Source organism: Sus scrofa, chromosome 9 (assembly GCF_000003025.6).
Source record: "Sus scrofa isolate TJ Tabasco breed Duroc chromosome 9, Sscrofa11.1, whole genome shotgun sequence".
NCBI classification, from domain to species: Eukaryota; Metazoa; Chordata; class Mammalia; order Artiodactyla; family Suidae; genus Sus; species Sus scrofa.
The window spans coordinates 17,646,898-17,669,368 of NC_010451.4; the positions used below are offsets into that span (position 1 = coordinate 17,646,898).

The 22,471-nt window shown below is 44.3% G+C and overlaps 1 protein-coding gene across 24 annotated transcripts in view; it reads right to left on the bottom strand.

The window, feature by feature from the left end:
- The window catches only part of DLG2 (discs large MAGUK scaffold protein 2), a 1,971,427-nt gene that overhangs the window by 70,907 nt on the left and 1,878,049 nt on the right, over positions 1-22,471 (bottom strand). For all 24 annotated transcript variants that reach the window (XM_021102325.1, XM_021102324.1, XM_021102319.1 and 21 more), the window contains one exon: positions 9,201-9,377. In XM_021102325.1, the coding sequence (XP_020957984.1) occupies positions 9,201-9,377 (177 nt within the window). The remainder of the gene's footprint in view (positions 1-9,200; positions 9,378-22,471) is intronic.

Consider the following 22,471-nt stretch of genomic DNA (forward strand, 5'->3'; position numbering starts at 1 on the left):
CACGGTACATACAGCATGGAGACACGAGGCTGGAGAGGTGGTGGGCCTCCTTATAAAGAGTATCCACCCACGCTAAGGACATGGGGTTTTCCCTTGGGGAATCTTCATGAATTATTAGAGACCATAAAGCTGAGAAATGATAGACTAGATTAGCATTTTAAATAATGACTCTGGATGAAGAAGATGGATTGGAGGAGGGAAGGAAGAGTGGGGGTCAGGAGGCCTATTTAGAAGCTATCGCCATAGTCCAGGGCAGACATGATGAGGAGTGATAATGGGGTGGAGGAGAGCGAAGAGTTCGAGAAATACTAATAAAATAAAATTGGCATGACTTGTGCCTATTTGAAGGATGGGGTTGAAACGAGGAAAAGAGAAGTTAAATATCTCTCTGATTTTTTTTTTTTTTTTTCTTTTTTGGTCTTTTTGCTATTTCTTGGGCCACTCCCGCAGCATATGGAGGTTCCCAGGCTAGGGGTCCAATTGGAGCTGTCGCAACTGGCCTACGCCAGAGCCACAGCAACTCGGGATCCGAGCCGCGTCTGCAACCTACACCACAGCTCGCAGCAACGCCAGATCCTTAACTCACTGAGCAAGGGCAGGGATCGAACCTGCAACCTCATGGTTCCTAGTTGGATTCGTTAACCACTGTGCCATGACGGGAACTCCTGATTTTTTTTTTTGAGACTCTCCAGTTAGGCATGATCATTCCTTCCTCTAAACTCAATGACATTTATTTGTATATCTGTGTCAGTATTACTGTTTCCTCTCTTTATTTTCTCATCTCACATACAAGGCTGTATGTTCCCTGAGGGCAAGTCCACATATCACTCAACAGTATATTACAGCAAGTCCTCAATAAATAATAGTTGAACTAGAATAGTATTCATTGCATTGTTATAGCATCACCTTTTGTTTAAACATGGCTAGCTCTAGGGTCATGGCTCGGCAGTAACGAACATGACTAGTATCCATGAGGATGGGGGTTCGATTCCTAGCCTCACTCAGAGGGTTAAGGATCAGGTGTTGCTGTGGCTGTGGCGTAGGCCAGCAGCTGTACCTCCGACTTGACCCCTAGCCTGGGAACTTCCATATGCTGCGGGTGTGGGCCTAAAAAGCAAAAAAAAAAAAAAAAAAAAAAAAAAAAAGTGTGTGTGTGTATGGCTGGCTCTACTTTCAAAAATAGGGAAAGAAAAAAGAGGAAAAACCCTGGATCTACAGAAACTTGATGGCTTACGAAATCTGAGCTAGTCATAGGTCAATAATTAATAAGAGATTCCTTTTTAACTAAGAGCTCTTTTGTGTTTCCAGCTGAAACACAGTGAAGATCAGGGTTTCTATAGTTACAGAATGGAGTTTCAGAATATATTTATTTCAGTCAAAGAGTAGAATATTTGAGTGGAAACAGATGAACAAAATTCTTCAAATCTAACCCCAGATATTAAAGCAATATGTTCCACTGTGAGTTTCTACTTGCACCCAACATACAGCAGTTGGGAGGAGAGCAAGGAAGACTTTAGATGAGGTAAGCTGCCAAGTGGAAAGATGCTCACTGAGAAAATGCCTGCTCCGAGCTACTTCAGCTTTTCTCAGTTTTAATCCAAGTGCAAATGTTAATTCATATTCATCTCTTTGGATCCTTCTAAAATTGTTAGTACAGCCCTGACTTTATCCTAGCTTCTTTTGCATTAAGCAGCCTAATTGTGGGAAACACTAGTACATCAGATGATGCTAAATGACTACAGCATGCAGAGAATACATGGTTATTTGATTAGGTTATGCAAATAAACTCTGCATAAAGTGGAGGAACTCACATGGGTCCCAAACATAAATATTAGTCTGAACTCAATATTCTAAGAATTGCTTAGATAGAGCATTCTAACTACCCCCTACGCCCATTTTTAAGTTAATCCCTTTTATATTTTTATTTTTATTTTATTTTTTTTGTCTTTTTTTGCTATTTCTTGGGCCGCTCCCGCGGCATATGGAGGTTCCCAGGCTAGGGGTCGAATCGGAGCTGTAGCCACCAGCCTATGCCAGAGCCACAGCAATTCAGGATCTGAGCCGCGTCTGCAACCTACACCACAGCTCACGGCAATGCCAGATCGTTAACCCACTGAGCAAGGGCAGGGACCGAACCTGCAACCTCATGGTTCCTAGTCGGATTCGTTAACCACTGCGCCACGACGGGAACTCCCCTTTTATATTTTTAAAGAAATGTTTCCATTAGGCCATTTTGGTGTTTCATCACTTAAATCTTAAACAAGTTGCAAAGAATAAATCATATGGACAGACATACACACACACACAAACACCCCTAAAATTTGCTATGATTTATTACTAATCTTCAAACACATAATAGAGAAAGTTAACCAAAAATTAAAGCCTTACTGTATAGGTGGCAGGTTTTGGTTCACTCAAGAAGTCATAAAGGTTTTTTTTTTTTTTGGTCTTTTTGCTTTTTTCTAGGGCTGCTCCCATGGCATATGGAGGTTCCCAGGCTAGCGGTCAAATAAGAGCCGTAGTCACAGGCCTACGCCAGAGCCACAGCAACGCGGGATCCGAGCTGCATCTGCAACCTACACCACAGCTCACGGCAACGCCAGATCCTTAACCCACTGAGCAAGGCCAAGGACCGAACCCGAAGGCTCATGGTTCCTAGTCAGATTCCTTAACCACTGAGCCACGACGGGAACTCCAAGAAGTCAGAACGCTTTGCTTTCTACTTCAGTTCAAAGTTTCATAAATAATAATAAGGGTGACACAAGTGGTAGCTGAGGTTTTCACATATACTTATTAATGAAAAATTCCGTCATATTTACAGCATCTCATTTGGTCCTGACAATAACCAAGTGATGCAGGTATTGTCAACCCCATTTTATGGATGGAAAAGCTAAGACTTGAAGCTTGCCAAATTAGAAAGCAGTAGAAAAATGGCCTGAGTAGAGCTAACTTCAGTGTCTGGCCACATCTACTCTGTTTGGGAAACAGTGTTTAAGGACCTTCCATGTTTCCCTTATCCAATGAAATTATCCAATGAAATTTTCAACAAACCTGAGATTTTAGATGGTTACCCCTAACTTTAAGACCAATATAGTTCCTTAGAAGTCTGGGCTGAGCTCTTCACAAAGGATAACCACGCCCCTCCTTTGCATCCCCAATCCTGAATGTCCTGAATTAAATAAACCATAACCAAATTCAAGCACAGAGTCAATGAGATAATACCTGTTACGACAGGCTGGCCTCAAAATGCAGAATAAATTTGCTTTTAACACTGAAATTCAGGTTAGATAAGTGTCTATTTGCAATATTACATCATAAACATGATTGATTTCTTTCCTCTGCAGTCTTTTTTACCTTCACTGCATCCAAACCATAGTTGTGTTTTTCCATTTCAGAGGCCAGTGTTGACTGCCTCTTAGGAAGGTCTCTGCAAACCTCTCTCCTGGGTAGCAGGTGGGGTGGCTTATCTTTTCTTTCTCATTTGCCTCAGCCTGGTCCTCTCTCTTAGTGCTTCAGGGATGCATGTGGATAGTTCAGATTAGTCAGGGCTGAGAAATGGGGCCCTATGTAATGCTGTGTTTTTTTGAGCACCAAAAGCTCAAAATGTGAGGGAAAAAATATATATATATAATTTGAGTATGCACAAAAGTATTAGAAGCTGTGCTAACCCACCTTATCTATATTATCTTTAATCTGTACAATGATCCAGGGCTGAAGATGGAGCTGGGCATAAAGTGGGTGCGTAATGCATCTTCCTTGATGAGTGAATACATGGAATCATCGAGGAGACTACTGGTTCCTCACCTACATGTGAAAACCAAGGCTCAGAGAGTTGGAGAGCATTGCCCCCCAAACCAGTGTTTCTGATAAAAAATTGTTGGCTATTTCATGGCTTTTTCTTACTTGGTAAGAATCTAGGTGCAAGTTTAGCATCATTCTTCTCCAATTATTTTAACTAAGACTCCTTTGGCAGAAATAGATGATATGAAGATCCACAGAGCTTTACTTAAGGAAATGGTGGGTCATGTGTGCAGAGAGACAGAATTACCAAGAAAAGGACTGCATACTTCTCTCCCACTCAAGAGGCGAGCAATTAATTAGACTGTTTAGGCAGAAATAATCCTCTCCGCCCTAGTTTGGTCACTGACCAGAATACTGAAAACATAAACTAAATGGCAAAACTTGAGCAGTCAATTCTGATACCCAGCATCTCCAGAGAGGACCAAATGGTCATGCTTTAATGAACCCAACTGTTTTCTTCTGCTCTCTCACCTATCTCCCATATGGCATTTTCAGGGTCCCGCCAAACACAGAATGAGGTTAGGCCTGGAGCAGTGGATGGTGGGAATACCATTTGGTGCTGGGTATCCTTTGCCTGTGTTCCACAAGTCCCTGCTGTAGGGGGAACTGAAATGCCATACAGGTTAGTGGCCACTGGCTTGCAGGGAGGCTAAGTAAGTAAACCCTTATGCAATGCTAGCTGCAAGATGCTGTCTGAGAGCCCAGGTGACAGTCTTTACGGGGCAATGAATAGAAACTTGAATTAAGAGACAGTGGAACACGAGTTCCTGCTGTGGCTCAGCTCAGCAGTAACAAACCCTACTAGTATCCATGAGGATGCGGGTTTGATCCCTGATTCGGCTCAGTGGGTTAAGGATCCGGTGCTGCCGTGAGTTGCGGTGTAGGACGCAGACATGGCTTGGATCTGACCCCATAGCCTGGCTACAGTTCTGATTCAACCCCTAACCTAGGAACTTCCATATGCCACAGGTGCAGCCATGGGAAAAAAAAAAAAAAAAGACAGTGGAACAAATCCCAGTTAGGCCCTTCGGAAACCATGCAATCTCAAAAAACAGAGATTCTCTGCTGGGTTTTGAAATCACACCAATCTGGGTTGGAATTCTGCACCTGCCACCTACTAGCTCTGTAACTTAGAGTAGGTCACTCAACCTCTCAAGTTTTATGTTGGTGAAATTAAGATATTAACATAGACTTGAAAAATTACAGTGAGTATTAAATACTACAAAAAATTGGTTAGTATAGTATTTGAAACACAGTGAGAACTCTTTAACTGGCAAGGGCTTCTAGGATACCCTAGGGGTAGTGAAAAGCCATGCTATGCAGAGACCTGGGTTCAGCCAGTGGCTGGCTGTGCAGGCTCAGGCAAGTTACTTGACTTTTCTGACCCTCAGGTTCCTCATGAAGCTTTTGTGAAAATTAAATGAAATCTTGTATTTGAAAACACCTGTGACAATACAGAGTCTATTATCAGATGGATTCATTCCTCTGTCTGCTGCCCTTTCACTTCTCTTGATACCTGCTATGGACTGAATGTTTGTGTCCAAACAAAATTCATATGTTGAAGCCCTAGACCCAGTGTGGTGGTATTTGGTGGTGGGTCACTGGGGGGTAATGAGGTCATGAGGATGGAGCCTGCATGAGTCAGGTAAGTGGTCAGAAAGAAGTGACTTGAGAGAGAAAGATCTCTCTCTTTCAGCCATATGAGGACACAGCAAGGAGGCTGTCTGCAAACCCGAACCCAATCAGCCAGTACCCAGATTTTTGAACTCTTTAGCCTCCAGAATTGCAAAGAAAATAAAGGTCTGTTGTATGAACCACCCGTGTATGGCATTCTGTCATAGCATCCTGAACTAAGACACTGCCTTTATTTACAATTTAGCCCTCATTGTGCATCACAGTGTAGCTGTGTCATAGCTACATGTCAATCCCACAAACGTTGTGACCTGATAACTGTGCTTGGCTCACAGAAGCTGCTCAGGTAATGCTTGAGGAACTGAATTTTGTCAATTCTTATTTTAATAATTTAGGAGGCAGGACTGCATATGAGTTAAGAGCACTATTGTCTGGGATCAAATTCCAGTTATGCCAGTTATTAGTAAATTTACCTCCCGTGCTTCAACCTCCTGGTTTGTAAATTGTCGATAACCCATACAGTTGTAATGAGGTTTAAATAAGTTAATTGCAAAGGGCTTAGAAAAAGTGTTTAGCATGCTCTAGGAGAATTTATTTAAATAAAATTTATTGACCATATTCAAAAAAGAAGGAGGGAAAAGGCGATGATTTTCATGGTCTTCCTCTCATTGTTTTATGGGGATGAGTAAGTGGAATCATCAATAAAGAAACATTTTAGTCAAGGGTAAAGTCATACACTGATGTTTTCCACTATGAGATTTTTCCAGACCAGCTCCATAAGCTGAACTATACTCAGGAAAGGGGCTAGAGAGAGATTAAGAATTGAAAAAAATAACCCTAATCTAATAATAAATCATATTTGTACCAGCAACCATTTATTCTGAGCTATAGTTGTAAGATGTTGAACGCAGTGTAAAAAAACCCTGCATTTTAACACTGCCTCCTTTAGGAGTTAAGCATTAAAGAGCAGCCCTGGGGAAGACTCATGACAATTTTAAATTGCATTAAAATAAGTGCACAAAAAGGCTTTGTGGGGTATGATTATAAGCGACTTTTCTAAAGTTTCCCACTTTTCTTCAATGAAATGTGTTACTTTTACAAACACATAAAACAATATGAGTAAAATTTTTGGAAAGAGTTAAAAATCGTTAAGGAGAAAATTTGACAGAAATTCATTTACAGTCATAAACACACACCCCACACCCCCACACCCCCACACCACAGGAGATTTGGGGGGGGGTGCTACCGTATCCTTCATGAGAGAAAATGCAAACATCAACACCAGAGTCACTACGCAAACTTCTTCCCTAGGCCGAGGCATGGTTTTTAAAATGGTTTTCATCCAAAACGGAAAGACAGAGCCAATTCAAAAATGATACCGGCAGGTGGAAAGATACCACTGGAGGATGAGCACCGAGGATGTTCCTTAGGGGGGAAACGATGTGCAGCTGAACAAATGAAGGACTACTGGCAAGACTGGTTAGGATCACAGAACCCCAGGACTGGAAAGTGCCTAAAAGTCATAGAGTTCAACCGTCCCATCCGAAACTTGAATCCCTTCTACAATACTTCCTGCCACGGATTCTTCTATTATCAGAATCACATGGAGGAACTTACACACAAACATAGGTTTCCGGAACCCACTCCAGACAGACTGAATCAGAATGTGTGTGTGTGTGTGTGTGTGTGTGTGTGTGTGAGTGTGTGTGTGTGTGTGTGCAGCCCAAGTCTTCACAATGTTCTCTTGGTGTGAAAATCATTATTCTACTTCACTGTCTTCCCAGGTCATCTATACCATCTCTAGGCAGCTCCAGCTGGTAAAAGGATTACTTTAAAGTGAGCTGAAATCTATTCCTGCATGGTTTTCCTTCGCTGACCTACTTCTACCCTTGGGGTCATATTCAACAAGATGGCTCCTTTTACAGGACAGCCCCTCAGACAGCTCTGATTAAAAACATCAAAGCAGGAGTTCCCGTCATGGCGCAGTGGTTAACGAATCCGACTAGGAACCATGAGGTTGCGGGTTCGGTCCCTGCCCTTGCTCAGTGGGTTAACGATCCGGCGTTGCCGTGAGCTGTGGTGTAGGTTGCAGACGCGGCTCGGATCCCGCGTTGCTGTGGCTCTGGCGTAGGCCGGTGGCTACAGCTCCGATTGGACCCCTAGCCTGGGAACCTCCATATGCCGCGGGAGCGGCCCAAGAAATAGCAACAATAACAACAACAACAACAAAGACAAAAGACAATAAAAAAAAAAAAAAAAATCAAAGCAAACTGGAATGCATGCTGCCTTGACTTTTTAAAAAAGTAAATAGAAATGGAGAAGCACAGAACATATACTAGTCTTGAGAGTTACTGCTTTGAGCACATAACCTTTAAGAAAACACCATAAACTACAGATTCAGAATGCCCTCTCAAAGCAAAGTCAGGCAATTAGGCAGGAGCCTAAACATTTAAAGAACTGTCTGCTGATGGGAGATTCTAGGTGTGGGCTTGGAGGGTGGGGAGGGGGTGGCTGTGGAATAGTCAGCCTGCTGCCCACTTTCCATGTTCACCCCAGGCTGTGTGGCCACAGGCAGAGAAAGATGGGGGGCCAGAATTCTCTGGGTTGCAAATGCCCCAGAGTTATTCTTGGGTAGAACTTCCACATTCCCACTATGGTTGGGGCTAACTCGGTCACTGGACCACTTTCGTGTGGCAGCACTTGAATGCTTGGCTTTGTGAAGACTTTGTACAAAGGTATTTGGGGTGTATGGATGCAGCTCATATTCCAAGCATCTAAATTTCGAATGGAGGTTTTTAGCCTTTTCCGTCAATATCTGGAGGTAATACATAGCTGAGATCTTAGCTGAGTAAATAGTTCATTTGGCTTTCACCTGGCTTTTGTATAACATTATCTGGTAAATTTTTTTTTTCTTTTTTTTTTTTTTGCTTTTTAGGGCCGCGCCCATGCATATGGGGGTTGCCAGGCTAGGGGTCTAATCGAAGCTACAGCAACGCCAGATCCAAGCTGAGTCTATGACCCACACCACAGCTCACGGCAACGCCGGATTCTTAACCCACTGAACGAGGCCAGGGATCAAACCTGCAACCCCATGGTTCCTAGTCAGATTCGTTTCTGCTGTTTCACCGCAGGAACTCCTATCTGGTAAATTTTGAATAACTCCTCTGAATTTGCAAATCAGCAATAGATCTGATAAGCATAACCTTGAACCTAAGAATGCTGATACATTTTAGAAAAGCAGTGTAAGCAGATCCTCTTTCTTCTTCTTTTTTTTTTTTTTTTTTATCTTTTTGCTATTTCTTTGGGCTGTTCCCGTGGCACATGGAGGTTCCCAGGCTAGGGGTCGAATCGGAGCTGTAGCCACTGGCCTACGCCAGAGCCACAGCAATGCGGGATCTGAGCTGCGTCTGCAATCTACACCACAGCTCACGGCAATGATGGATCGTTAACCCACTGAGCAAAGGCAGGGACCGAACCGCAACCCCATGGTTCCTAGTCGGATTCGTTAACCACTGCGCCACGACGGGAACTCCTCCTCTTTCTTCCTTGATGCCTTATCATAGTTACCAGTTTGGGTAAAACCCTGATATAAGAAGAATGAGAATATTTAATTCGGGTCACCTGTCACCACGGACAATTTCCCTGCCGACTGACTCTCCCACTCAAACAGATATTTTGTGAAGAGCTTGCCACACGTTCATCTTCCCTCACCTCCACTCCCTGCACAGCTGGAGAGCAGTCCCTCCGACACAGAAAAGGCATCTTACCTCCGCTTGCTGGGGATGACCCCCATCTCCTCGCTGTCTCCCTCCAGTGTGACTCTCCTGGCTTGCCACCACTCATCGTCAGAGGCGTTGATAACGTGGAGAATATCTCCATACTTAAAACTAAGTCCTTGACTTGGCAGCCCGCTGTCCTTGCTCTTGTCATAGTCGAACATGGCTCTGGGGGAAACGACAAGAGAGAGCACTGTTAGGCATCTGGCAGCACAGGTCTCGGAGTTCTCATTTTGATTATTCCCCCTTGCCCCGGAACCCCTTCCACTGGATGCCAACTCCCGAGAGGAACCCCTGGAATTGCAGACAACATTCCCATTGCTTTGGTCACAAATCAAGGTTGGTTCTTACTTCTCCTTGGAGGGCGCATGGGCAGCCTCTAGGACCTTAAACCTGGGGTACTGCGTCTCTTCTTGGAGATCAATATGTGACAAGGTGATAATAGAAGATGATAAAGGCAGGTTAGTACCTAAGGGAGGTTTTTTCCTCTCTCGCTACGATAAATTTTACAAATCGCTAGAAAGAAGGAAATAAAGAGAAACTTAAGACATCTTTCTGAATGCACTATTTTGTGTTATGAACAAATCCTCTCCGATGTCAGTCTATAGAACTCTCTCCTTTTAATAGAAAAAAATGGCAATAACTTCTATATTCACCCACAGGTGACTGTGACCTTTCCTCTCACTGGAATATTGGAGCATCACTGAAATTGGATGGTTACAGAGGTTAATGTAACGACATGAATAAATGCTCACAAAACAATAACAAAAATACACCTTGTTCATGTGTGTGTGTACAGACATAGATCAAAATGATATGAACAAGAGAAGATGCTTCCATAGAATACCAAGCCTACTTCATCACTGCATTTATCACTCCAAACTGTAATTCTTGTTTTACATGTTTTCCCCACTAAAGAGCCTTTGCTGAGCCTTTGCTAAACCTAACACACAATATAAGACTGGTGGGGTGAGGGAGCTGGAAGCAGAATTACAATGATGACCAAGACCTCAGTGACCAGCTGCTGCCCCAATCAGCTGAGAAGTTGTCTCCAGTCCCACACTGCCCGCCTCCTCCCCCTGCACCTCCACTCCCACAAGCCACCACCACACACATACAACATGCGATTTCCCTGGAGGAGCAGATTTTGCCACCTATTTATTCCCCTTTGATTCCATTCTGAGAATTTCCTAGCAATTTTTCTAGCAAGCAAAACTAACTAGCTCTGAACAGATTTGTCTAAAATCACCAAGGACCAAGTTGATTCTTTCCCTTCCTTTTCTTTTTTCCTCATGAAAGAAATGTCACATCTGCTGCCATGGCAACCAAAAAGAGCTGAAGGCAGCATCCACAGCTCTCAAATACTGCAGGAAAAGCTGAATTACTTGCAATACAGCCCCTTCTTCCAATAACTCTGTGCCCAAGTGGTGGAATAAGGTGTGTGTGGGGGGTGGGGGGTGGGATTTTTTTCTGTTTCAGCTCCTAGAGCCACTCATTTCCACCTGGACCATTTGCAGCTTCTCTTCCAAAAACTGAGCAAAACCCCAGCCAGGAAAAGGAGAGTGAGAAAAGGTAGAGACCCACTCCTGACAGTCACTTCGCTGGCTGGGTGATATGACACAAATTAACATTCCTGAACCATGGGTTTCTTACATGCAAAGTCAGTCCAATAACTTACATGGAGCTGCTGCGAGCATTAATGACATAACACAGAGGACTCATCCAGGCCGTGGCAGGTGCAGTTTACACTGTGTAGTATGGTAGTGGCTAAGAAAACAGACTCAGGAGCCACAATGCCAGGGCCATGTCCTGGTCCTACTACTTCTCTTCTTACTAGCCATATAGCTGCATACCCAGGCAAGCTCCTTACCCTCTGAGGCCTCAGTTCCTCACAGTGATGAGGAGAACAGTGATGATAACAGCACCCCTATCATGGAATTGTTATATGGATGAAATGCTACCTGAGGTAATACATGTAAAGCATCCATAAAAGTGCCTACTTTTGATCATTAAGTATGAACTATTGTTACTGTTAACATTATTATCCCTTTTTCCCCTTTTGAGTACATAGATATAAAAATTTCTATGGATTCAATCTGCTCTGTGCAAAAAAAGTTAATGCAGAAACCCTGAGACTGTATCCTTTAAAAAGCCTACTTACAAGGAAGGCTAGTCCTTGGCTGACATCTGGGAACTTAGCTTTTGGAAGGGTTCTTACAATTTCCTAGTAAGAATGGCTCGTTGTGCCTAAACTGCATAAAGAGTGTCATTTAAGCTGACTGCTTGCTTTTCACCTGGGAGTCTGGAACTGAGGTAGGTGCCAGGCAGAGGGATCCTACGTGACCAGCACCCAATAAAATTCCTGGATGTTGAGTCTATAAGGCACTTCTCTGGTAAAGAGCATTTCACACCTGTTGTCACAATTGGTTGCTGGAAGAATTAGGCATGTCCCGTGTGACTCCACTGGCACAGGGCTTCTAGAAGCTTGTACCGAGTTTCCTGTGGACTTTGTCCCCCGCTCCTTTCCCTTTGCTGGTTTGCTTTGTATCCATTTGCTGTAATAAATCAGTCACAAGGATGACTAGGCTGAGTCCTGTGTGCCTTCCTAGTGCATCACTGACTCAAGGAGGTGTCCCTGGGACCCCAACACTCACTCTGTAGACTGGAAAGCATATTCACGTACACTTCTCACTTGTGATTCAAGGTATTCCTACAAACAGGTACAATGGATATAGTACTTACTGCCCGCTTACTTACTGCCCGCTTTTACAGAGGAGCCGTATATAACGAGGCTCCCTGACTAGCCCCAGGATACATGGCTTAGTGGCAGCAACTGGGGATGGCATGTAGGGCTCCTGATCCCAAGTCCTAGTTCAATGCTCTTCACCTTGTCTCCTCTTCAATCTGAGAGGTGGTCAAGGTGGTGACAAGGTGGCAAGGATGAGAATCACAGTGACAACCACTCCTGCTGCCACTATTACTCATTGTCTTTGGCATCATAACAACCTAAAAAGTTGTTTTGTAAACTAGTATCCTATTTTACAGATGAGGGAGGAGGCTCAGGCATTTAAGAGACCTGTCCCAGGTCACAAGTACACACATGGTAGAGGCTGAATCTAGAATAAGGTCTGATTCCAAAATCCACATTCCTGCCATTTTATCATCAGGCTCAATTTCTAGCATGTATCCCTCTGGCTGTGCTCACGATTTAGCAGTACCAGGAACTTTTAATCTTCCCCTCAGAGCTGACCACCTCTTCCACTCCCGCTCCCCCCCCATTCCCTGAAGTTCCCTTACAGCTCAGTTCTTGTTCCAATATTTCTAATCTTAGCGCCTTCAAACCTCTGGTTTGGCTCCGGATGCTTTCTGGATGTAAAGTGTGGGGTATGGAGGTAGAAAGTCATCAGGAAAACTGAAAATTGGCAGGGGGTGGTCAAGAAGGTTGGCTCTAGGGTCAGCCTACCAGCATTTGCAACTTTCTTCCTTCCTTTTTTTTTGTTTTTGCTGGTGGCACGTGGAAGTTCCCCAGCCAGGGATCGAACCCACGCCACAGGAATGGCCTGAGCTACTACAGTGAGAACACTGGATCCTCAACCCTCTGTGCCACAAGAGAACTCCTGGGTTTGCAACTTTTTAACTGTGTAATCTTGAACAAGTTACCTAACCTCTCTGGGTTTCAAGTATTCTTAAGTGTAAAAATTGGTATAGTAATAACACCAGCTTCTTCAAAGAATTGTGATGAGGATAAATGAAGTACATTTAAAGTACTGTAACACCAGCCCGACAGTAGCCAGTGCTAAATGTTAAAATGTTAGCTATTATTATGAATGACTGTTGTTACTATAATTATCATTCTGAAAAATACAGTAGGATTTGAATGAGGGGATCTGGGTCTCAACTGTACTACTTAGTGTCTGTCTTGTGGTTGTGTATGAAGGCATCTAAAATACCTCTCTATCCTCAGGACCCAGTACAGGGCTGGGTACAAAGCAAACCCTCAAAAGGGACTGTGGAAATACTTCAGATAACCTTTGAAAAGTCCCACTTCTCCCAAGCCTGATGGTCCCTCCCAGGTCAGATGTTCATTCGCTGGCCTCCATTCTATTCTCAGGAATTTCTGAGGGGAGACTCCCCCAAAGCCACCGCCCCCTGCCCCATCAGCAACCCCTCTTCAAATTCTATCACCTTGGACAATGTGCCCCTCCAGGATTACACAGATTCAGATCCTCCCAGTCCCTAAAAACAAGCAGCTGACACATTTCAGCAGCTTCTGGCTCCTTTGGATATTAATGGATCATCACGTCTGGGAAAAATGTTACAGCGCCCCATCACCTATTTTAAAAAGCGATAAACTGTTTTTAATTTGCTTTATGTGCTATTTCATCACAGCAACTCTTATAAAATGCCATTAAGACTCACACTTTCCACCCAGGGTGCTTTTAGCAAGTCCATTAGACAAGTACAATGAGACATGAATAATGCAACAACTCTCCCATCCCTCCTGCCCCTCCCGCATTTCAACCTGTAGTGGCCCCTGGTCAACCGGGGACGTCTAGGGAGGGAAGGGAAAGCAACTGCTTGTCCTCAGGGCTGTGGAGACCTGGGGAGCAGACAGAAAGTGTGCTTATTTAGTAAGTGTCCCACAATGTGCTAGACTTTATATTCATTGTCTACCTCAATTTTACTGGGTAGGCAAGCCAGCATATGGGTTACATGCCTGGCTTTGGAGATGGAAGAGACCTGGGTTTAGTCTCAATTCTGTTATTTCTTTTCTTTTACTTTTTAGTTTTTTGCTCTTTAGGGCTGCACCTGTGGCATATGTAAGTTTCCAGGCTAGGGGCTGAATCGGAGCTGCAGCTGTGGCCTATACCACAGCCACAGCAACACGGGATCCAAGCTGCATCTGCGACCTACACTGCAGCTAACGGCAACACTGATCCTTAACCCACTGAGGAAGGCCGGGGATCAAACTTGCCTCCTCATGGATACCAGTTGGGTTTGTAACCCACTGAACCACAAGAGGAACTCCTCAATTCTGTCATTTCTAGTTGTGAATTTTAGGCCTGTGACTTAACCTCTTGGATGACCTCTTAACCTCGATGACCATTCCCTTCATCCATGAAATGAAGACAGTGATGGCAACAACACACAAGGTGGCTATGGAGACACAACAATGGGGCAGTGCATGTAAAGTACCCAGCACCAGCACAGAATAAATCCCACTCTGTTATTATTTCTGATTACCATCCTGCCATGGAAGCATTTCTGAACTCATAAAGGAAATAAGAGTCAAAGAGCTGAAATGAAAAAAGCTAGGAAGTGGCAGAACTACGATTCAAACAGGTAGATGTGTCTGAATCAAGCCTGTGCTCGTTCCTGACTGTGGAATTCAGCTTGGGGCTCCTGATAAGGAATGCTGTACTTTGACCTCATCCCCAAAGATTTCATGACTGGATGATGGCGCTGATGATGGTACGGTAGACCAGACTTCAGGAGAGAGGCACGCGTAGTTTACTGAGCACACATTTGGTTCTCACCCCAAACGCATATTCGGTTCTCACCTGCAATGCACAGTTTAACCCGGTGAGGCAGATGAGGAAGTAAAACTTGGACAAATTAAGCAACATGTCCAGTGTCACATCAGCTACTGAGGTGTGTTTCAGCTGCTCTGTTCTACGCCTTTGTTCTTCAAGACACTCTGGGGAAATGAGGTAACTTTCCACATGGCTGTTTTCTCATAGGACTGTGTTTGTGTTGTGAAGGTTATTCTGTGTCATCTCCCTCATCAATCCCAGAAGTCCTTCATATACTCTTACCTCACTCTGTACTGAGATTTTTAACTTTTGCAAATTCTTTTTTTTTTTTTTTTTTGCTTTTTAGGGCCACACTCGTGGCATATGGAGGTTCCCAGGCTAGGGTTCCAATCCAGAGCTACAGTCACTGGCCTATGCCATGGCCACAGCAACATCAGACCTGAGCCACATCTGTGATCTCCCCCACAGCCTCACGGAAATGCTAAATCCTTAACTCACTGAGGAGCGCCAGGTATCGAATCTGCAACCTCATGGTTCCTAGTTGGATTCACTTCCGTTGTGCCATCACGGGAAACTCCAACTTTTGCAAATTCTTGCTTGTATAAGCATGGGGGGAAGTCCATATTCCTCCTATCTACAGAGTCTACCCACTAACAGAGGCTCAGTAAGTTATTTCCTCTTAGTCTGTCACCTACACTTGTCATAGGGCAATCCCTGAAATTCAACAGTTTATCTTCTTTCTTATAAAGGCCTGGGCAGTTGGAAACAATAGGTAAGGAAGACCTAAGCAATACCCAGCACAGGCCTTCCTATATTTCTTAGGCAGTGATGTACATATGTGCATCATACCTGCCTCTCAAGTCAGTACATACCCATCCCAGGCTAAGGGCTACAAGCAGCTCTGTACCAATTACTTCTCACATCTCCTTGATACACCTCCCCATGGACAAGTCTCATATCCAAACTTACTGAGACCTAGCAAGGCCATTCATTTCCTCATTCATTTAAATAATGAATCGCCCCCAGTGAAAAGGGTGGCTGGTGCCACCATCATCAAATCAGTCTTAGTGGATGGATCACATTAGCCTCTGTCAATCCTTGCTAAGAGGCCACTGACCACCGTGCCATTGTTTATTGAGTGACCGCTGAGCATACAGTAAGCCTTCACCATGTCAGGTGCTGTTCTGGGTATTTATTTATTTATTTTTGTTTTTGTCTTTTTGCCTTTTCTGGAGCTGCTTCCCGCGGCATATGGAGGTTCCCAGGCTAGGGGTCGAATCAGAGCTACAGCTGCTGGTCTACACCACAGCCACAGCAACCTGGGATCTGAGCCGCGTCTGTGACCTGCACCACAGCTCATGGCAACGCTGGATCATTAACCCACTGAGCAAGGGCAGGGACCAAACCTGCAACCTCATGGTTCCTCGTCAGATTCGTTAACCACTGAGCCATGATGGGAACTCCTGTTCTGGGTATTTATTATCTGTGATTCAAAAGATACCCCTTAAAATGCAGGCATTGTTCCCATTTTTCAAAAGGGTAAATATACCACATGCCATGGACTATGTGTGGTATTGCATGGATTATACATTCAGTCATTAATAACCTTATAAGGCAGATTTGTGCTCTTTAAAGATACTCTTCTTAACACAGCAGTATGTTAGAGGGTTGTTGGGAAAAAGTAAATTTCTACTGGACCCAAGGAACCAGACAGTCACTGCCCTAACTCAAGATGGAACTAACTGGGCACCAACAAGAGGTCCTCATAGTCTGGGCCTCGCTGCAGCTGTGACATTTTGATGATAATTGGGGAAGAAGCATCATTTCCAGGGGCAACAATGCTCTCTCTCTCCGTCTCTCCGAGTCTCCAGCATTCCCAGATCCCCGAGGGACATGGTGTTAGCTGACTTCACATGTCTGGAGGTCTGCGTGTTGATCATTTTGGACAACTCATCATCAGGGTCTCCAGGGAGGTGCCCATTCCAGGCTGCCTTCTCTCCCGGGATGTCCTAGCATCTGTCAGGTCGGTTTATACTGCAGTGCAGACTGACAGGCCCCTTATCTGAGGGAAGCAGAGGCAAATCTGAATATGCCCAAAGGCAGGCTCGACAGACCATGATGGATGGGACTTCAGGTTTCAGGGATGGGTGGGGCTGTAAAGATGAATCATCTTAAAATCATGTCTTTTTCCCCCAAATGCCATCAGTTGGCTACTCGGAAAATGAAATATGGGAAAGCGGAATGTGGCCAAAGACGAAAGACTCAGGTTTTTGACAGTGCTAAAAGCTCTTACATTTTGGCCTGTTTATCAGACAATCAAGACACATTAATCAAGATATTGCAGAAAGGCTGACAAAGCCCCTACTGTGGCCTTTTTCAGCCACACCCTTGACATATTGAGTTCCGAGGCCAGGGATCGAATTTGAGCCATAGCTGCGACCTATGTCACAGCTGTGGCAATAACCCACTGTGCTGGGCTGGGGAATCAAGCCCACACCACTGCAAAGTCAACGCTGGATACTTAATTGCTGCACCACAGCAGGAACTCCCTGATGTAGTCTTTTGTTTCTGATTTGAACTAAAAATGTAGAGCAAACTGTGGCTACCTTTTAGGGCCTCACTGGCACAAATTAATAAGCCTGAAGTAGAGAAAAAGAATATCCTGATGTGGAATTTCATTATTGCTGATACACGATTATCACCTAAGTATTTAAATCTATATACAGAAGACCAATGTCAAGATCATGAGACATGGACATCAGATATTCCTGGCTTCAAATAGTGGCTCTGCCATTTAAGCAGCTGTGTGATTTTCATGTCTGTACCTGGATCTCCCAAACTGTAAAATGAGGGGCAAGAATTCCTGCCTAGGAGTTCCCGTCGTGGCGCAGTGGTTAACGAATCCGACTAGGAACCATGAGGTTGCGGGTTTGGTCCCTGGCCTTGCTTAGTGGGTTAACGATCCGGCGTTGCCATGAGCTGTGGTGTAGGTTGCAGACGCGGCTCGGATCCCGCGTTGCTGTGGCTCTGGCGTAGGCCGGTGGCTACGGCTCCGATTCGACCCCTAGCCTGGGAACCTCCATATGCCAAGGGAGTGGCCCAAGAAACAGCAAAAAGACAATAAATAAATAAATAAATAAATAAATAAAAAAGTAAAATAAAAGAATTCCTGCCCAACAGAGTCGCTATGATGATTACATATAAAAGAGCTTTCAGAAGCCAATAAGAGCTCGGGGTTGCTCGCTGAGCGTAAAAGCTAAATTTCTTCCCTGTAAATTCCATCCCTTTCTTCTAGCATTGCTCACTGACGCATAAACAAAGCAACCCTACCTGTGCTTTCCAATAACACTTTCAAGTCTTTACTGACTGACAAGTGATACCAGCTGACATGGGGCCTGGCTTAGAAGGTGCTGGAGAAAGTTCATTTCTCTCATGAATAAACAAAAGAGGGAAGAAAGACATCCAAAACAGTCCACACAATTACCTCCAAATCCTTAGTGGCAGTTTATCAGGGTCAGTGATGAAATTCACATACCACAAACCAGATGACTGGATAATCACCTCAGTTCCCCCAATACTGAGTTTGGGGGTTTTGTTTGTTTGTTTGTTTTTGTTGTTGATTGTTTGTTTATGAATTTCAGAAAACCGAATGGAAGCTACTGGCCTAGGTTGAGGTAAGAGAAGATTGGGAGTTAGGGAAAACTTTGCCTCAAAATCTCACATATGTCCTCAAAGGCTCCCATTGTTGAATGAGGGCAGCCAGAGAAGACAGAAGATGATCCTTCCTTACCCAGGTGAAATCCCTGAGTTTAGGATGTGATTTAACATACACAAATGAGATGACAGTCATTAAATTAAAGGCAACATTAGTTACAGACTGCCTATCATGTACCAATTACTCTTATTTGCTGAGGACTCAGAAATAAACAAGAGGTTTGCTCCTTGCCCTCAGAGAGCTTAATGCTTGGTTGATGATACTGGTAAGAGGTATATATATTCATTCAGCCCTTTGCTTATTCATTTATTCATTCGGCAAATATTTATTGAGTATGTACCAATGATGATTCTAGGAGGCTGGGGTCTATCAGTGAATGAAAACAAAAATTCCTGCCTTCGTGGAGCTTATACTCGAACGAGAAGAGACAGGCAAAACCCAACAAACCTAAATGTTAGGTTAGAAGTAGGTGGTATAGAACAATCAAAAACAGGAGAGCAGGGGTATCAGGATTCTGAGATGCGGGGGTGGAGGCGGGGGAGTTGCGGTGGTGGTGAAGGCTGCATTTGTAAATAGGGTGGTTGAGGTAGGACTCACTGAGAAAGACAGGCAAGGCTGGAAGGAGGTGAGGGAGTTAATCATGCAGGCATCTAAGGGAAGTGTTCTAAGAGGGAACAACCAGTGCAGAGCCCTAAATATAGTTAAAATTGAGCACGATATGTAATATTAAAAGAATTAGTGTGGGGTGCCACAGGATTGCAGAGCAGGAACCCCCATCAGGTGCTGAGAAAATAGGTGACGCATGAAGGGACAATTCTCCCAGGTCACGAGGTCAAGGGTGGTAGCACTCCTCCCACCCCACCCAATGAGCAGTCATGTCCTTCAGGCTTTCCCCAAAGGGGACCACCACCCCAACCCCTGGTAATAACAGCGATCTCACTTCCTGAGGGCCCAGCTTTCTTCCCTTCACCTCTCTCCCTTCCTGCGCTTCCTTGGACACATGCAGCTGAGCTGTGCCATGGAAGACCTTCCCTTCTCCTCTCAGACAGGCTACTCACAGCTCACACAGTGCTGACAGAATTTTTCAGCCAAGGATTTTTCTTAACATTGTTTAAAAACTCGAAGTATTGACTGGATATAAAGAAATAAGCATAAATCATTCTGCAAATCTCAATCTATTCTTTGAAATGAGTGACTTTCTCTGGGAGACCCCTGAACCTATGCAGAGAGGCAATCCATGACCCCTCTCTGTGCCAGGTTGCAGCTGTGTACCTGGTCTTGTTCTTGCACTCAGCAGGCTGTATTTTAGTTGATTTGCCCATGGGTCTCTTTCTCTGCTAGACAGCTCAGGGCTTTAGGCTTAGGACAGAGTCTCATTTGTCTCTGTGTTTCTCCTACAGAGCACACAGGAGGAGGTACTCACAACACAGGGCTACACTGAACTGAACCAAATTCAAAACCCACACTCTGTGACCTTGGGAACATTACTTCATCTCTTTGAGTCTCTTGTCGTTGCCGCATGTGAAATGGGACTGAAAATACTACATTTTATCAGTTTTAATTTGTATCCTCATATCTCTAAAGTTAGGATGTATCTTACCACCAGGACCATCTTGTAATTTAGTGGATGGCATTTTCTTGGTGACACAAAATGTGTATCTTGGTGACACAAAATGTGTATCTTACAATCAATGACAACCTAGACTCACTGAAACATGGTAGGAAACATCCTACAGTTTGTGAGGATGAATTAATTGCAGATAAAAGACCCTCAGATCAGGTATGCACATACGGATATATTTGCTCCTCTTGTGTTGTTATATATTGCGGATCCCGCAGGGTCACCCCCATCTTTCTCTTTTCCTCCTTTGCACACTTGTTTTTGCAAAAAACAAGTTTGTGGTACTCTCTGCTCAATCACTGTCTGAAAAGTGCTGACAGGCCAAATGCCGTGGTATAGCCTGACTTGCTCAGGAAGAGTTCTGTTCAGCAGTTCTGCTTAACTGAATAAAATATCTGCAGGGAATGTCTCAGGTTTGGCCAGTAGTTCAAGAATTTAGGGAAGGAAAAAGGAACTAACAATATCTGGAATACTATTGTTTATCAGTTTAGTTTATAAAATCCGTGAATAGTATTAGCATTCTATTCCAACAGCACAATCTTTTAACTTTAGCACTAAAGTTTTCATGCTGGAGCATTTTCCATGGACCTAGTGTTAAGCCATTCATTCATTCATTCATTTGTTAAATACCTACTATATGCCACGTACCGGGATAATGGAAATGTCAGCCAGACCTGGGAGACTTACCAGCTCTGCCATCTACTTCCTCTGTGGCTGTAAGCAGGTCCTTAAATTAGCATAAAGACTAATGTCTGCCTGTTGTGGACTGAATGCGTCCCCCCAAAAATTCATATGCTGAAAGCTTAAGCTCAATGCGTGGACTTTGAGGATAATTAGAGTTAGATGTGGTCTAGATGAGGGTGGATCAGTGTCTTCAAAGGTCATGAGAGAGCTTGCTTTTTCTTGCTCTCTCCACCATGTGAGGATACCATGACAAGCTGGCCATCTGCAACCCAGAAGAGGGCCCTCACCAGAACCCAACTGCACTTGCACCCTCTCTCAGAATTCCAACTTCCAGAACTGCAAGAAATAAATTTCTGATCTTGATAAACTACCTAGTCTACGGTTCTTTGCTGCAGCAGCTTAAACTGACTAAAAACCCTGCCTAATAGATGTTACTGGGATGAAATAAGGTAACACATGTAGAACTCCTACTGCATGGTGCCTGGTGCATAGAAAACTGCAATAATATATACTGGCACAGAAAATGATGTTAAAACTCAGCTTTTAGGAGTTCCGTTGTGGTGCAGCAAAATGAATGCGACTAGGAACCATGAGGTTGTGGGTTCGATTCCTGGCCTCTCTCAGTGGGTTAAGGATCTGGCATGCCATGAGCTGTGGTGTAGGTGGCAGACGCGGCTCGGATCCCATGTTAATGTGTCTGTGGCACAGGCCAGCAGCTGTAGCTCCAATTTGACCCTGAGCCTGGGAACCTCCATACGCTGTGGGTGCGGCCCTAAAAAAAAAAAAAAAAAGACCAAAAAACTCAACTTTTATGGAGTGCAGGAATGAATTAGTCCCAATTTTCATGTTTTAGTATCAATCAATCAATTTAGTATTTACCTGGCTCTTCCCAAGTGCCAGGCTTGGGGCTAATGGTTGTACTGACAGTAAATGCTAGGTGAATTTGGAGAAGAGACATTTCATGTGGATTGGAGTGCTGCGCAATGGCTTGCTTTCCCCAGGGCTGTTCTCACTCCCTTTGGTAAAGAGGACAGATAGTCCTGTGGGAAAGCTCCAAAACAGCCAGCACTCATAACTTTTAGGTGCCTGAAGCCATGCATTCGTTCTTTCAGTCATAGTTAATAACACCCATTCTGTGCCAGGCATTATGCTACCTAGGGTTTTAGTGGCGAACAAGAAAAACAAGGCCACTTTTGGAATTTAGAGGAAAGACAGATGTAGAAGAAATAATTACCGGTATGACCTATCTTAAAAAGCAGATGGGCAAATAACCCATGAGAGTATTCAGTGGAGGAAAATGGAACACACTCTGGGGAGAACGGCTAGGGAGGCTTCCAGGAGGAGGTGCTGTTAATCTGAGACCTGCCGAATGAGCAGATGCAGGCAGAGGGAACAGGCATTCAGAGGCTCTGAGGGAAGAAAGAGCAGGCAATGAACCTGAAGAAAGACCAATGCTCTGGACGGCCCAAGATGAGACCACGGAACGAAGGAGGAGCCAGGTTCTGGAGGCATCTTCTGAAACCGGCTTTCTCCTCCTCCAGCACTGAGAGGCCATGAGACAATCTTAAACAGGAGAGTGAGTTGATCAGATCTGTACTGCAAACAACCTTCTGGATGTAAAGCGCAAAGAGGACTTGACAGCAGTGCACTGGGTCAGAGCTGATGCCGAGACGCCAGGTAGTAAGCTGAGATATTCATCCAAATGAGG